The sequence below is a fragment of the Hylobates moloch genome, unplaced genomic scaffold, assembly GCF_009828535.3.
Source record: "Hylobates moloch isolate HMO894 unplaced genomic scaffold, HMol_V3 SCAFFOLD_2, whole genome shotgun sequence".
NCBI classification, from domain to species: domain Eukaryota; kingdom Metazoa; phylum Chordata; class Mammalia; order Primates; family Hylobatidae; genus Hylobates; species Hylobates moloch.
Window position 1 is genome coordinate 63,262,027 of NW_026652277.1, and position 17,749 is coordinate 63,279,775.

At 38.0% G+C, this 17,749-nt stretch overlaps 1 protein-coding gene across 1 annotated transcript in view; it reads left to right on the plus strand.

The window, feature by feature from the left end:
- The window catches only part of DCUN1D4 (defective in cullin neddylation 1 domain containing 4), a 73,331-nt gene extending 63,518 nt beyond the window's left edge, over window positions 1-9,813 (plus strand). Inside the window, 3 exon segments of the mRNA XM_032150889.1 lie at window positions 4,051-4,155; window positions 6,267-6,369; window positions 6,508-9,813. Coding sequence (XP_032006780.1) covers window positions 4,051-4,155; window positions 6,267-6,369; window positions 6,508-6,563 — 264 coding nt within the window. The 3' untranslated portion in view covers window positions 6,564-9,813.
- The last annotated feature ends 7,936 nt before the right edge of the window (window positions 9,814-17,749 follow it).

The window sequence follows — 17,749 nt, forward strand, 5'->3', positions numbered from 1 at the left end:
AGGCACTTAGAACAGTTTCTAGCTTGAAGTAAGTTCTCAGGAAATGTTAACCATAGAATTAGAAATAATTGTTGAATTCTTCACTGATATTACCTAGGTGTCTGTAGACATCGTTTCAAATAATGACATTTTTTTAGAGTAGTGCTTACAGTAGTAGAATCAGATCGTACCAAATAAAATAATAAAGAAAGCCTGTGCCAGCTGGCAGATGTTTTCCTTTTGTTTTAAAGGAAGTATCAAGAATTGAGCTTAATTGATTGCCTTGCAAACATTGTTATCTCTAAACTAATGTTAGCTAAGTTCTAAAAGCACAATTAAACTCCCGTTCAAAAAATTATTTTGCTATATTTTTGGTTTTATAAACTGAGCCATAATATTTAAGATATGAGCTTTTTACAGCCCTCTATTTTTATCTTTTGCTTACTTAGGTTAGCTGGGTTAAGAAGGACTGCATTTTCTCTATTTCTGTTTTTCCTGTGGCCTCAATTGGAACACCATGACACATGTAATAGGTCTTCACTTAAGACCTTTTGATTTCATGTACCAATTTCTGACTTCACCATTTATGTTTGGAATTGTGATTGCCTGTATATTATTTCTTGATTCCAGCTAGTCTCTCTTGAAAATCTTCTGGGTTTTTATTTTTCCTGTTGAATTTTTTTCTTTGTAATTTTAATAATTCAGGGTTCCTCTTTTCATATGTAAGTCTTAAGCTGTAAAGTTTGGTATAAATTGGAAATACATCTTTTGAAATAGTTAGGGGCCTTTGATTTAGCAGATCTGGATACTCAGATGTTTAAAGGTTCATTTTTGTAATATATTTATATTTACATGTTTACAGTTAACTATTTTGTTTCAGTTGTTAAGTCATTTGTGTCATCTAAGAAAAAAATGCTTAATTGTCAGCTCTTACAGGAGGACCGATACTGAAACAGTAATATGTAAACAAAGGCACTGGTTTTTTATTTCATACTAGAACTCTGAATCAGATTTTAATAAAATTTCACTGTTCTCTACACTAGCTCTTAGTCTTTAGCTTACGGAGTATATTTATTCCATTCATAAAATATAACAGAATATTTAGAGTAGGATCCTTTGGTTTTGCAGCTGTACTATATCATTCTATAACTTCTATTTTTAATCTACATTAAGGAAGACCACAAAGTAGAATCTAGTTGTATATTGTGGGGGATTGGTATATCTTTAGTGTATAGAGCCTGTTCAGTTTGTATTATTATTTGAAAAATGACACAAAATTCCTTTGCTTTTTATCTCAGTAAATTAAAGTTTATGAAATACCTACATACACATTTTGGGTCAAGAGGTGGGTAGGGAGAGATGTTTTCATTTCCTTCTCCTTTAACTTTGATGGGCCTTCTGGGGATGCTGGTTGGCTCTTGGCAGGCTCTCAAGGTACCTTCTGTCTAATTCTGACCTTGGGATGCGGGAATCTATTGGTCTGCCCCTTGCTCCTTGGTGCACCATGAGCAGAGGATCACAGGATTGGTGTTGACAGCGTATAATTTTAATTTCTTACAAAGAGCTTTTGGATGTCTTTACTCCTTGAATCTGTTACGGTGATTTTTTTTTTTTTGAATGCCTATAAAGTTGATGGCTGCCTGATAGCATCCTGGGAGATTCATTTCACTTTCAATTGGGAACCCCTTTGCAGAGAATGTCATTAGGATCATTGTTGTCAGAGAACCCCCTGCGAGTGTCTCCAATTTTGATGTTTAGTAGATGTTTGCTGTGGGAGCTCTCCACTGTTGTTCCCGGGAATTTTGAGTGTTTCCAGTCATGGTCATTTGCACATAGCCACAAGTCCACTCACAGGAAATGTTGGTTATCAGTGAGATGCCACTATTCAGATTGTGAGTGCATCCATAATATCTTTCTCTTATTTGCTAGGCCGAAGATGGTGTTAGTGATTGCGAGCTGCTGTCTGGCACCCTTGCAGAGCAGGAGTAAGTGAGTGCTGTTCAGCTTTCCAGTCCTGTGAGTCTGATGCCTTTCCTCCATGTTTTGGCATCACTGCCAAACATATGCATTGAAATCCTTCATGATCATCAGTTTGTCAGATGATTATATTGTTGCAAAGAGTCTGTCCAGGTCTTTTGTATCTTTTTTTTCTTTTTTGTCACCTTAGTGTATGTCCATTGTGACGGGGACATAGGTATTGATGATGATGGAAGAAGGCACAATATATATCACAGCAAGACTAGAGATTTAGGGTTTAGTGAATGATTACAAACTCTGCAAAGGGAAAACTCTTCCAGAGCGCCAGTGTTGTCAGCCCAGTGCTGCATAAGCTGTTGTTCAACAAATGGACTTTGGCCGAGTCCTGTGGTGCCGCGTGTGTTTCTCAACAGTTCACTCGTTTATCTTGTGGATTGCTTCATAGTATGGTGTGCTGTTGCCATCTGCCACACCTATGATACGGGGTAAGAGGAAGTTTTCCATTTGCTTGCACAGTGCATCACAGAAGTGTAAGCCCTTGAAACACAACAACCAATGCAGTTTGGCTGGCAAAAGGCAGGCAGTCTCTAGATCACCTCTTCTCCTGTCCTCTTCTCCATTGGGAGTGCATACTGCAGCCCTGAGCAGGACAATACATATGGCCAAGGGACAGGCAGAGAACCCTGTGGAAAGGAGGTCCCACCTGTTTGCATAGAACTGTGGAACTGGGATACACCTACCCTCATCAGACTTAAGTTATGTGACCTCTGAAAGAAGGGTGATGTGGAGCCATCTGACCTGGTCTATCATGGACAGTCGTTACACTTCACAACTGAGACCAAAAGGCCAGATCTATTGCACATCTTCCTTAGGCAACAAGTTTCCTTGTCTTCATCTACCTTGATTGTTGTTGTTAAGTGAGGCCCTTACATTTGCTGTATTAAGTCCCAATTCAGGGTCATGGCTAGAAATGGTTTGTGTACTAATGAGTACCTCACTGTTAAGAGTCCTTGCAGTGATGATTTATTTTATCAGGAGGTATATATGGCTGCATATGTGGCATCATCCCTTAATTTGAACATTTAGATTCCACTGCACTGGGCTAGCCAGGCACTTTCTCCCTTTGTAAAAAAATACTTTTACAAATTTCCACTGTAGTTAAGATATCACATGGAGGCTAGCTTTGGATATGTAAGGTATGCTTATGGTCCCAGGCCCTCTATTCCTTTCCATGGAAACTGACCGCTTGTAGTTCTGGAATGGAAGCATGTAAGAAAAACGGGAATGAGAACTTAGGATCCTTAATTGCAAATATAAGTGGAATGAGCTTACCCTGCCCATATTTAGGTTTATGTTCTTATCTTTTTTCTGGTGTCCTTATGAAATGTTGTCTTTCACTTGGTTACTAGTTAGGAGTATTTTACTAGGAAATTTACATCTAAGAAATCTATCTATTTATCTGTCTATTGAAGGACTGTATTGATAGACTTCCTGCCTTCCACCAGAGTGGGTAGATGAATATATCCTCTGATGTAGAGAGACACTTCAGAGCCCCAGCATTTGGTGTGAGCTGAAGTTAATTCCAGCATGTTTAGGTTCAAGAAAAATATTTATCAGTGAAATCAAATTGATTTCATTTAACAAAAAATCGTTTTTATTAAGGAAACCTATGTCCTAATTATAGGCATCAAAACCTTTAAGCTCCGTTGAGTTATAGGCTTTATGGTCAGCAATTAGGATTTAGATAATTATCATAAATGTCAAACAAGCAAGTGATTGAGTTACAAGTTTTTATTAATCCCATGAAAAGCCTGTAGAAACTGCTACGACATAACTAATTGATTTTGCGTTAGGGTGATCATTCAGTTGACATAAATCTTTCTCACAGTAAATTTATATAATATCGCAATGCCCAAGCCTTCCATTGTGTTTGACTACCTCCCCTCCCTAACCTTAGTCTGGATGTAGGGTCTTTAAGGTGTATGATAAATGAGCTGTTTACTAATTTCCTGTTGAAGTGAATACACATTTACAATTATTGGAATTTATTATTTGGGGGCATCTGGCTCATCCTTGTTTTTGTTTGTTAAACAGGAAAAGGACCAGCGCAGCCTAGACATAAACACTGCCAAGTGCATGTTGGGACTGTTATTAGGAAAAATCTGGCCCCTTTTTCCAGTTTTTCACCAATTCTTAGAGGTACCAAATTGTTGTTTTATGAAATGTATGTTTGCTTGCTTAGAACTACCAAATAACTTTATTCACCCGTTGTATGTAATTTTTTGTTTGTTGTACTTTTCTGCCTATGTAGGAGTTACGGTGACATAATTGCTGTCAGTCAGCAACTACCTATCTTCTTGGAGTGCATCTGTGTATGCGTTTAATGTTGTGTTGCTTCATTCCTCATTAAAAATGCATCCGAAACAGCCACAGCTCTGTCCTTTTCTCTCTTTTCTCATCCCCATTTTAAAGCTTCACTTTTGTTTAGATTTTCTGTTCTTTATAACAATAGAAAAAGAAGATTTACTTTCTTTTGACTTTAGATGAACTTCCACTTTTATTAAGCAGAGGTTTAAAAGACAGTCATCTGCCTTCTTACCAAAATTAGTTTGTAGTATGTTCTTATCTACTCTTATCACCAAGTAACTTGAGGACCTTAGATCAATCTAAGTATTAGGCAAACTGACAATATCTCCTTCAGTTTACATTGTCTTCAGATCAGTATCAAAACAATCCAGCACTTTATTCCATCATAGTTTGTGTGCTTTAAGTATTGATGATCAGAAATTCTGAGCTACTGGTTTTGTTGAAGTGTCATTCTGTGGGACCTGGAAGTATATGGGATACAAGTTTGAGTTACTTGGGTTGTCATATATGGCATCCTCCTTTCCCTGCTGCCCCAAGCCCTTCTAAAAAGTGTCCTTTGCATGCAAGGATGAGGGTGTTGGGTCTTTGAGAAAATGCTGGGCCGTATGATGACTCTGGCTTCACTCTTGAATAATCTTTCTCACAACTTACTTTATGTAATGGTCCAGAAAATTTTTAATATCTGATAGGATTCTTTGAGAACTGTTATTAAAAATTTCTTTTAACATTACTAACTGGGACTCCTCAAAAATTTAAAAACTAGTTTTACGTAAGTATCTGTTTACCCAAAATAGTCCATGTTGACATATGATCTATTCTAATTTCTCTGACAATCCCTTGAGATGAGTTAGCATTATTTGGAAAAATAAATAGAAATAGTTCCCTGTTCTCAGAGAGTTTAGCTGGATTTGCACCTGTGTGTAAAGTCTTAAGCTGGAAGACCTGACCTGGAGGAAATCTGACTTTGTGTAATTCCAGGTGCATCATCAACTGTTTCAGGACTGGTTTTTCTTTTACTTGCGTAGAAAGTTAAACTTGTAGTCTGTACTTTGTTCTCTCTCTTACATTAGTTTGCATTTTTCTTTAAAAAAGACAGTATTCCTCTCATTTCAGCTTTTCTTGTGTTTGCATCCTCAAAACCATTGGCTCAACTCTCTTTGCTTTTTATGTACTTGTATTGTTTTACTATGTTTCTGATTTTAGTGGGGAAGATTTAAAAATCATTGATTCTGGATTTTATTTATGAATCTTCATACAGGGATACTGTATTTTTAAGTAGATACATGGCAAATTGCTTGTCTAAGAGGAATAGAAAAATGATTTCACAGCTATTCTAGTTTCTTTTATGATCAGATTCGAGTTTTGAATTATTAGAACAGTAATTTTTTTCTGTGACAAGAACACCTAGTTTTGAGACCACTTGCAGCGCTTACCGGATCTCATCAAGTAACCTGCTGCTGCATGTGCTTTAAGCCGAAGGCTTGGCCATGGGCAGTGCTGATTATGTCAGGGGTTATATTAATGGGAGCTACTCTTTATTTAGCACTTACTTTGTGCCAAACACTGAATGAAGTGCTTCACATAAATTAGTAAATGATCTCTTTTAATTCTTACAATATCCTTATGAAGTAGATACTATCCCCGTTTTATATAAAACGGCTTTTGCAGTTTAGAATTTTCACTTCTGGGGATATATAATCATGTTGTTTTGATGTGCTTTCCATTTTGTATTGAGACCCTGTAATATTTTCGTAATGACAATTGTCATCTTAAATTCTACTCTTGCTCCCCCTCACCACCCTCCTAGATTGGTGCTTAACAAACCTCAAACGGAAAGAGTTAACCTTACATGAACTTAATTAAGTTGATTCATAAAGCAATTGAAACCGTCCCATTTGTTCATTTTAAGTGTCAGTAATTCGTATTACTTTTCCCTCCATCAGCAATCAAAATACAAAGTTATTAATAAAGACCAGTGGTGCAATGTCCTAGAGTTTAGCAGAACAATTAATCTTGACCTCAGCAACTATGATGAAGATGGAGCATGTAAGTACTGCCGCTACCATTCTGCCATTCATGCACATTTCTATATCATCCTCATTGGGAAAAGCCTCAGCTACATTATATTATTGTTATTATTATTATTATTGTTATTATTACTACTGTTTCTCTCTTTCTCTCCAGGGCCAGTTTTGTTGGACGAGTTTGTGGAGTGGTATAAAGACAAACAGATGTCCTAGGACTTTATGCATAGCAGCGAGAGAGTCACTGTTACCACAGTTTTGTCACCCATTAGCCATAAATTGCTGTTTGTATCAAAGCGCATGCTGCTTTTCTTGCACTGTTTCCCTTTCGCAGGGACATGTTGGTGTTTGCTATTGAATTGGCCAGCTCTGCTTGCTGTGTGGCATTGTTCTCTTGGAAGGCTGCTTTGCAGTTTGTACTTACACTACAGATTGGTGAATTTGCAAACGTCCTCACTGTGATTATGTGTATATTGCTGTTTAAATTTTGTATATGTGTATAAAAGGAAAAAACTTCACCTAGAGATTATTTCTGAAAAATGTATTGTAAAAATAATTTTGTGGCATTTCTAGTCCCTTTTTTTGAATGAACCAATTATACTTTATTTGGTCTCCTATGTAGCATTTCAGAAAACAAGACAAAACTGTTACCGTGAACAAACATTGCCAGAATTAACCTTACTGTTTAAGAGGCCAACTTCTGGAAGGAGGTAGGAGTCGTAACTTTTCAGAGGCATATGCCAAATATCATTTGGTATACTTAACATATTAGTGTTTTAAAATGATGAGTTATAATTATTTGAACATATGGATATGTAACATGCCACAAATCATTTCCACCACGCAAGGTATATAAGTTGTTTATTTTTTAGTGTTAAAACTATAGTAGCTTGAATATAGGTACCAATGAACAAATTCAAATTGCACCTCTTTTCTTAAAAGAATGGGATTTAAACTCTTGTAAACATTCTTTAACTTTTTTGTTTGTTTTCTTTTTTTCCTTTTGCATTCTTCTAGCCAGTGATTGATCTGCTAATGCTTTCTTTGCCACTCTTAAGTAAAATTTATTTTGCCTCCTCAATGAAAACCTCATGGTTTTGCTGGCTAGCTGGCTATTTATAACTGCATCGCACTTCTAGTTATGGCTTGAATTTTCGGTTAAGCTTTCATGGTATGTAATTTTCCAGCCTTTTGAGAAAACAAGCATACTATAAGTGAGAGCTGTTTTGTTTTCCTTGTTTGTTTGTTTCATGCTAGGCTTTTCCTGTCAGCATGTCCATTGCAGGCAGTGGACAAGAAACCACCAGCATTGAGCTAACCCAGTACATGCTAGGACCTGTCCTAGAGGGGCCACTTTTCATTACCTGAGTTATTTGTACAGAAGGGCGATAGCCATTATTTTTGTGGATGAGGAAACAAGAATAAACAGAATGGTATTTTTAGGTTTGTATTTTATGTCTTTTTTTTTTTTTTTTTGCCATTCTTGAGGAAATATAGAGATGACATGTTTTCACCCCAACTATCTGGTGCTATTGAATGACTAATTCTGTCCCTAAAGTTCTGTGAAAACACAAAAGTCTAATGATTTGAGTGAGTAAAAGGTAATGGTGCATTTGAACAATGCTGTCGTGGTCAGCAAGATCTGTGATTTGAGCATGTGATGATTGGAAAAAGGTTTGGGTTATTTGGAAGTCTGGCTAAAACTTATTTTGGGTGACATGTGATCCTTTAAATGGCATTAAGTGAATAAAGCGCACAGACAGTGCTACTCTTGACCACTATTTTACCGTTTCTTTGCAAACAGTGTTCACATTTTCATATTTTTTCCCTAATGAAACCACCAAAGAAAGAAATTTTGTATGTATATACAGTGTGTGTGTGTATACAAAATCATGATATAGTAGAATGCAACTACTTTCTTTTTCTACCAAACGAGAGGTTTTATTTGCTGTGAAATAAAACAGAAGTTTAAAAAACCCTGTAGTGATTAAGCATACTTAACCACTTCTTGTTTGTGGATTCACTTTCAACCTTAAAAATTTATACCAGTTTGCATAAACCAATATCTGAAAAGAACAGAAAATGTTGATGGCAAGCAACAGCTATTAAAACTGATGTGACGGATACATTTGTTTTGCAGTGGTGGCTGGCCTAAGCAGGTTTGGATCTGTGAAGAATTGATTCATTTTCAAAATTATTCCATAAAGTTAAAAAGTTACATTTTAAAGGCAACAGGTCATACAGTTGTTTAAATTTGATCAACTGTAGCTTTATTTAAAGCAAATATAAATCATAGATGAAGTTATTTTAAACATTATGTTAGAATATAGAGATTTTTTTAAAATGCTAATAAGCACAGTTAATTCTAAAATGAGAGGATTGTTACAGGAGGGAGATGTTACAGTTAATCCACAATCAACATTTTGATGGTAGGGAAAAAACTGCATAAAAACTATTGCATTATGTATGATAAGAAAGTAAGTATTCCAAAGGGATAATCTTGCATATTAAGAAAACTCCAGATAATCTTTAAATTGCCTTGAAAAATAAACCTCTATGACTGCTGAGCGGCAGAGTGCTTACCCTTGGTTGTCTTGATTTTATATAGTTATTTCTAAGAGGAGAAAAGGGTCAGACAGAGTAATATGATACATTTTCTTAAAAACTTCTCTAAGTTGCACAAAATTGAACAATCATCAAGCACTTATTTACTGGCTAATGTTGAATAAATTAGGGTGCCTTCATCTGGGTTTTCTTTAGTACCTAAGTCTACAACCCTTTCTCTTTTTCTATTGTGTTTCGAACTCCACATTGCAATACTCTGTTGTCATGGAATACAACCTTTAGATGTTTACTGCTGAAGTAGGTCAGAAATTGTATTATTTGATTTGCCTCAAACATCCACTGTAATGTTACATGCACCTTTTTTGAAGCATGAACTCTGAGTTACGTTTTTATAAATCTGACTAGGCAAACCTAGATTCTGGTTTCACAATGGATTTATTTTGTCTCTCAGTCTCCATTTTAACAGTGCTTTTGAAGTTTATACAGAAAGCTTTAAAAGTTAGTTTGTGCCCTTGGTTTTTATTCTTAAAACTGCTAAAATACCTCTGTAAGCCTTATCCTTTATTCTTTCATATGTTGTATAATAAATGTATAGATTTCATTGACCAACTAAAATGTTGGGTGTCTGTAAATGAGACCAAAACGTGGGTTGCTTTTTTCATAAAATAATTTCTATTGGGGGTTACTGTTCAATGACAGCAGGTAACCTATAACTGTGAATGCTTCGTGTCGTCAGTATTTGCATTACATTCATAAAAGTGTGCAAGTCCTGTGACTCCCAGCTTAACTGAAATACTGTTATGCCACCTAACTTGAATACAGCAAACTGGTTTTAGGTTTCAATGAAATTGATGTAAAATGATATCCCATAAATAAAAAGTATTTGTGTTTGGTTTCAGAACAGATGTGTAAATTTTTTCTTCTCCATTCTGGCTTTCTCTTCAAAAACCATTTAAGGTAGTCTTTAAAGCATTTTTTATCCTTTTTTGTTTGTTTGTTTGTTTTCCAGCTTTTTCTGTTGAAAATTTCCAAAGCTACAATAATATAATGAACACCTGTGTACCTGTCACTTAGATTTTCCGGTTGTTAACATTTTACTGTATTTCCTGCCTTACTCTTGGGCTATACATGTGTGTGTACTTCTCACTTTCTGTAAATAGATTCTGAGAGTAAATTACATTATGACACATCACACCTGTTATTTTGGAATAAGGGCATTCACCTATAACCATGATACAATGATCACACTCAAGAAGTTTAATGGTGGTACTATACTATAATAAACAGTGCAGATTTAAATATCCCCATTTGTACCAGTCATGTTCTTGATAGCTATTATATTTTTAATCCAGGGATAAGCATTGTATTTAGTTGTTACGCCTCTTTAGTCTCTTTTAATCTAGAACACTTTCAAATACAGTATTTTAAATGTTTTGATTAAAGATAGTGCAGTCACTCCTCAGCCAAATAGTGATTTAAAAAAAAAAAAAAAACAAAAACAGCATGTTTTGTGTATTTCTACACATTGAGCTAAAGAATTAAGTACATAATGTGGTCCACAAGCTAGGCAGGAATGACCACTTTTACTACCCTCAAGGCTGCCATCCAATTAGTCTATAAGTGTGTATTAGCCCTGGCTACCCCTTTCTGGTATAATAATGGGTAGCCCTGGCTACCCCGTTATTTCTAGAATGTAAGCTTTCTGAGGGCAGGACCTCTGGCACATGGTGGATGGCCAGAAAATGGAAGGAAGCAGGTAACAGAATTTCCTCTCTGGGCAAAGAATTGTCACGACCTAAGAAACATGCACAGATTAGAAAATCCAAGAATAAATCGAGGAAGACTTTGATTTTTACAAGCTTGAAAGCAAGAGAGAGGAAGTAGAAAATAAGATTCCTTAGAATCCAGGTGCACACTGTTAAAATTGTCAATGTAGATGATTCTTTAAACCATAATTTGGGCCAAAAGCTGAGCATCACACCAAGAAAATATCTCTGCTTCTAGACATCAAGAAAGAGAAGTGGAGATAAAGGAAAAAACTTAATCCGAAATTGATAGGAGTGAGAGGCAACAAACCTTAGGACAGGGAATTCTTAACTTGTGGCAGAGCAAACAGTAGAAACTCAGGAGACATGTTATCCAATAATAGAAAACAAGAACATGAGATTTATTCCACTAGACAGTACTAGAACTCTACATACATGTAAATTCATGGGAATTGAAATAAAGTTCTCCAGTGTAACTGGAACAAGATAGACTGAGGAGAGAGTAAACCACGAATGCTGGCTCAAGACAAAAAACCCAGCAGAGGTGCATTGCAGACATACCCATGAAGGAAAAACTTAACACAAGGTCACTCTAAAGGAAGGACATTGTTAAGCCCTTTGAGATAATGGGGTGGAGAGGAAAGTGAACTGAAAAAATAAAAAACACCCACAGGAAGAAATCGAAGACGATTGGGTCAACCCCAAGGCTACAGAAGTGAGGAATAAAGTTGGCTATTTCCAGACACACTTTCCTGATTTGTTGAACATACGTGAAGGCAGGACATGCTTTTTCCATGGTCACTGGTTGCATCAAATAGAAATGACTCATTGGAATGTTACCTCCAAATCCTTACATGAAGAGTAAGCAAAAAATGAAAGCTTTTATGATTCCTTTAGAAAAGAATTGCTTTTCGGACTTTATTATAGCTAGAAAAAAAAATAAAAAAAAAAACTATCACGCAAGGAAATAACACATGAAGCTTTCTGGCCCGATAAGGCAGAAGGTAATTCAAAATCGGGCATGTTCACCACTTTTGGCACATTCAGCAGAAAAATGTTTAGTTTTTTCTCTGCCAGAATTTGTTCCTAGCATTTATTTCCAATTGCCTTAACGAAAATAAAATCATCCCATGTATAGAAGTACTTGCTTAGAAATCATGGTGAATTAGTATGTAGGCTATGCTGAGAATAATAATTGGAAACTGAAAAACAAAGATTGATTATAGTAATTAAATGGAAACTTAAAACCATCATTTAAAATGTAAATCTCTTCTCCAATAAAAGTATTCGGTCCTTTGAAAGAAATTCCTTTGCAATCACTCTCTGAAGAATATAGATTGTAAAGAATCCTGGCTGTGAGAAAGGAAGCTGAAAAGGGTTTGTTTTTCCCTCTGACACTTTCCAGCAGAGACATCTCAGAATTGCCTAAGTGTGAATATCTAAAATTACAAACTAGTGTTCTCTAGAAATCTTAGGATACATGCGTGATGATATAGAGAGCTACAGCTGTACTCATTACCAGTGAAATAACTCATGAAAAAGTTTTGGGCCAACTTTCGATAGCATGTTGAAAGCCACTGCGTTTCTTTGTCTCTACTTGCTTATTGTTCATTTTTGCTTCATTACCTGTGGTGGCTTCTATGTATCCCATTGTGAGAGTAGGGCCTGGACAAGGTTTGTAATCCTATCACACTTCCAAAATTATTGAATAAAATAATAGATGCCTTCTAGCAACCTGTTCTGTGTGTCTGTGTTCTGTGTGTCTCAAAGTGCTCATAAATCCTTCAAGTCCTTATTTTGCCTACATCAGGGTTGATTTTCAGATTCTCAATATAATCATTGTATCAACAAACTTAATAATTGTGTGTTAGGCCAAATTCCTATGTGAAATTGGTAACACAGGCATTAAAGTTTACAAGAGTGCATAGAGGAAACTGGAATAATGGAAAATCAACAGACTGAAGAATTAGGAAAGACCTGTGAATGGGAGGCCTATGCCCACTGAGTGTCAGTGCCTTCAGACACTTAGAAATGGTAGACCAGAAACACACCAACTGGGTTAGAGCTGAGAGTTCCTTTTGGAGAGTACGGTACAATAGGGAGAGATCAGGAATCGGTGTAGGGCTCTCGTTAGATGCCACATTGCACACTCATGGATCTGGTTTTGATAGTTGATGCTCCAGCACCTGAATGGGTCAGCAAGCTCTAATGGATTTTAGAGATGTAGTCAAGAAGGCCAGTTGGTTGCTTATTGATATCATTTAGCTCCTTTGAGACAAATGTCCAGACAATGTGCTTTACACTGATCTCCTTGAACACCTTTCAACACTTATGTGAAGTATGTAGAGGAACCTGAAGTTGAGAGAATTTAAGTAACTGGTCTAAAGTCACATAGCTGGAAAGTTGGGAAGCTGAGGTTGAAGCTAAAGTCTGTCTCCACCCCAGCACCTTGGGGAGCCCCAAGAGATAAACCAAAGTCTGACAAGAGCTAAGAAGATTGAGGTCTGTAAGTCTGTGTGCTGTCTAGCTCATTCAAGGTCTCCTAGTGCCCTTTACAGGAAATCCCCTCTCTCCAACCCAAGGCCCTGGCATCCACTGAGTTCTAATTTTTTCTCGTTTGCTGGGATGTCGTATAAATGGAATCCTATGTTAGGATGCAGCATTTTGTTTTTGCTTCTTTCACTTATGCTTTTCAGATTTAGCCATGCACTATTGACTCATTGCTTTTCATTGCTGAGCAGTGTTCCATTGAATGGATGTGCTATGAAATGTTGGTGGACATTTGGATTATTTCCAGTTCAGGGCAATTATTAATATTTTTGTGGACATATGCTTTTATTTCTCTCAACCATTTTGGGATCAAATAGGATTGCTGGGTCATAGGGTAAGTGTATGTTTAATTTTGTAAGAAATTGCCAAGCCATTTTCCAAAGTCATAACTATTTGGCATTTCTATCAACAATGTATGAGAGTTCTAGTGGCTCCCTATATCCTCATCAGCATTTAGTATTTTCAGTTTTTAAAATTTTAGCCATTCTCATAGGTATGTACTGGATGCTTTCTGACTTGCAAAATATATCAAATACATAATGGTGAGCTAATTAACCCAGAGTTGGTAAATTCATTTATGGTTTGAGCAAATTCAGTTTTCTGTAACATGTTTTACAAGGTCTGTAGTAACATGTTTCCCAGCTAATGGTTACAGACAGTCTATTACTTCAGAGGTTAGTAGTCGAGTATTATTTTGGAATGTTTCTTGCTCCTTTTCAGCCCTTGTGAAGAAGAGCTATGATTTGATAACTAGAGATTGTCTATATAGATTTCAATGTAAATAAGATTTTATATTCACTTATCTGGTCCACTTTGTTCACTGTGTCCCTCTAGCCTTCTCTTCCTCATTGGCCCACTCATACGTATTTGGAATTGAACGGCTGTCACTAAAATTCTTTCTTTAGTTTTGGAGAACTTCTAAGGATAGATCCATTTTGAAAGGCTTATAATTACATTTCACAGTTGACAAAGTGCTTTTTACATAGTCTTTCATTTTAGTCCCACAACCACCCCATGAGGTAGATTTTATTATTTTCATTTAGCAAACGAAAACAAAAACCAAGGGGTCACAGAGTTCCAGTGGCTTATTCAAATTCACACTCAGTAATTGAAAGAAGTATGCCTGGAGCCTGCATCTTCTAGTTGTGAATCCTATGTACTTTCTTCCATGCCACCCAAACCCCATGCCCTGTGCTTTAGCAGCTTTCCTCTGCGATTAGTGCTAAAAGCCATAGGCCAAGTCAAATGTTGAAGGCCAATTGAGGATGGCCAGGTCTAGCCCTGACATCCTGGAAGCTGCTTTTGGCTCCACTAGGCCCTACCTTCAAAGACCCTGGAGGATCTCATTGCTGCTCTGAGGAGACGAAGGGGAACATCACTCAAAGGAGCAGAGGAAATGCACAAGGCAGCCCCCAGCATAGGCTGGCCGAAGCCATCTGGGAGCCAGCACAGAAATCTTGACAGCCAGGGACTCAGCAGGCAGGAAAGCAGAAGATGGGCCCTGGAGGGACTGACTGTGTGTCAGGCACAGGGTTAGGGGCTAGGGATAAGACCTGGTCCCCATTCTTAAGTTTAGACCCATGGAGGAGCTCTGAATGGTTGTACCCTGTTAAGTCAAGCTTAGGCAGAGGATTCAAAGGGTGCTGTGAGGCAAGGTGGGAGGTTGGGTAGGTTATATTAGTATTCTGGAGACTAATAGAACAAATAGGGTGTGTGTGTGTGTGTGTGTGTGTGTGTGTGTGTGTGTGTGTGTGTGTACCATATGTAAGTAGAGGGTGGGGTTATTAAGGAATTAGCTTATGCAGTCATGGAGGCCGAGAAATCCCAAAATCTGCAACCACCCGTAAGTTCCAGTTTGAGTCTGAAAGCCTGAGAACCAGGAGAACTGGATGTAGTTCCAGTCCAAACGCCAGCAGACTCAAGACCCAAGAAGGGTTTCATACCCAAGAAATGTTTCATACCAAGTTTGATTGCTGAAAAAGATTCATGTTCCAGCTCAAGCAGTCAGGCAGAAAGGGTTGCCTCTTACTCTACTCTTCTTTTCTGTTCAAATCTTCAATTGAATGGATGAGACCCATCCGTATTATTGAGTGCTATCCACTCAAGTCCGCAGATTAAAATGTTAATGTCATTCAGAAACATCCTCACAGACAAACCCAGAAAAATGTTTGGGCAAATGTCTGGGCACTCCATGGCCCAGTCAAGTTGAAACACAAAATTAACTATCACAAGTCCACCCCTTGTCAACTTGGAACCTATACACATCTCCTTAAACCATAAACTCCAAATAAAGACAATAACAATATCATAATTTCACCTAATGATAATAACTAACTTGCATACAACTGAAAACACACCAACTCCTTTCCCAGAAGAGAAGATGAGGTATTTGAGTGATATTTACTCTTCTCCATAATATCCCATTATTTGAATAATATGATATAAAATTAATACTTAAATACTACTATATCAATATGCCTATTACAAGATAAGAGAATAAGAGAAGGAAGAAAACAAACATATAGAGCATCTTAGGGACTGAATGTTTATGACTCCCCAAAATTCGTATGTTGAAATCCTAATCCCCAATGTGATGGTATAAGGCCGTTTGGAAGGCGCTATGTCCTGAGGGTGGGCTATGCAGGAATGTGTTTAGTGCCCTTACAGAAAGAGACCCCAGAGAGCTCCTTAACCTCTTTGTGCTATGTGAGGATATAAGGACATCAGCAGTCTGCAACCTGGAAGAGGGCCCTCACCAGAATCCAGCCAAACTGGTATGATCTCAAACTTTCAGCCTCCAGATCTGTGAGAAATAAATTTCTGTTGTTTATGAGGCACCCAGTCTGTGGTACCCTGTTACAGCAGCCTGAACTAAGACTAAAACTGACACAAAGATCCATGACAAGATAGGGAGGAAATACTCAGAGAATGAAGAGGAGAATTACAGTCTTCATTCCTGTTACTAGTCATGTGGTCGCAGGTGGTATTTGTGACTGACTACTTTTTTCCACTACCCATGCGTTATTCCCTTTGCCTTAAGCAAGCACCTTAGCTGGTCATGGTTCTTTACATGGCAGGGTGACCCAGTCTATTTCTGAAGGGTCTTGACCACTAGTTGGCCAAGTCATCTTGCTTGGATTGAGTTGTTGTACTTTTCCATTGATCTTAATCACAGGACTTGGTAATACTAAGAGATGCTTTAGAGGATCTCCCGTATTTCAGACATACTCTTCCTTGCCTCCACTGTGTAACAGAAGTATAATGTCCCCCTCAGTAGGCGGGATCAGTCACCCTAGTTGGCATTGTAACTCTCTTCTTTGCCTGTCGATTCAGAGACATGGGGAATCCAAAGTGGCTCATTGGCAGTCTTAACTTTCAGTTCAATGGAATCATTGTTCTGTCTCCTGATGGAAGCATTCCTCCCTTTGGCACAAAGATCTCTAGTCCAGCAGAGCAAAGGGCACAGGAACAGGAAGCAAACATTTTGCTAGTGGATCACTAGTGTGGTAGTGATTTGTGCCACTCCCATTTCCACCCCTAGATTCCTAGGCCAGTGAATCCTTGTTATGGAAGAAACAGCACCATATATAGGATGCTGATTCAGAACATATAACCCTTCTGAAGAAGCTTGCCCCAGCTCTGCAAGGTACTGTGCCCACTTTGTGTATTCAAAAGGCCACTCCATGATTCTGTCAAGACAGCTGCTTCAGAGAGTGAATTCCTTGAGCATGAGTCCATTGCTGCACATCGTTTCCCATGAAATGAGTTCCTTGATCAGAAGCAATGCTGTGTGGAATACCATAACAGCGGATGAGGCAATCTCTAAGTCCTTGGATGGTAGTTTTGGTAGAAGCATGCAGGGAAGGCCAATCCATATCTAGAGTGTCTATTTCAGTACGAACAAAATGATGTCCTTTTCTTGATGGAAGTCATCCAACGTAATCAACTCATGGGCAGGTAGCTGGCTGATCACCCTGGGAATGGTGCCATATCAGGGACTCTCAGTGTTGGTCTTTGCTGCTGGCAGAGTGGGCACTCAGCAGTGACCATAGCCAGGTCAGCTTTGGTGAGTGAAAGTCCATGTTGCAGAGCCCATGCACAGCCTCCATCCATGCCACCATGGCCACTTCACTCATAAGCCCATTGGCAATTGCAGGGGTGGCTGAGAAAAGAGGCTGACTAGTCTCACAACAGTCATCTATCCACTTATTCATGTCCTCCTCTGCCGAGGTCACCTTTTGGTAATAGCACACAGCTTCATGTTTTTTCCCCATTCAGAGACATCTAACCACATCCCTCTTCCCCATATTTCCAGGAGAAATATGTTGGTTGCCAGTTTTCCAATCATGTTTCTTCCAAGTCCCTGACCAGTGAAGCCATTGGCCACAGTCTATGAATCAGTATGTCACTGGCTATTGCTCTTCCAAGCAAAGTGAACAATCAGGTACACTGGTTGGTGTTCTGCTCACTGGGAGGACTTCTGTCCACCATTGTCCTTCAGGGATGTCCCAGAGAGAGGCC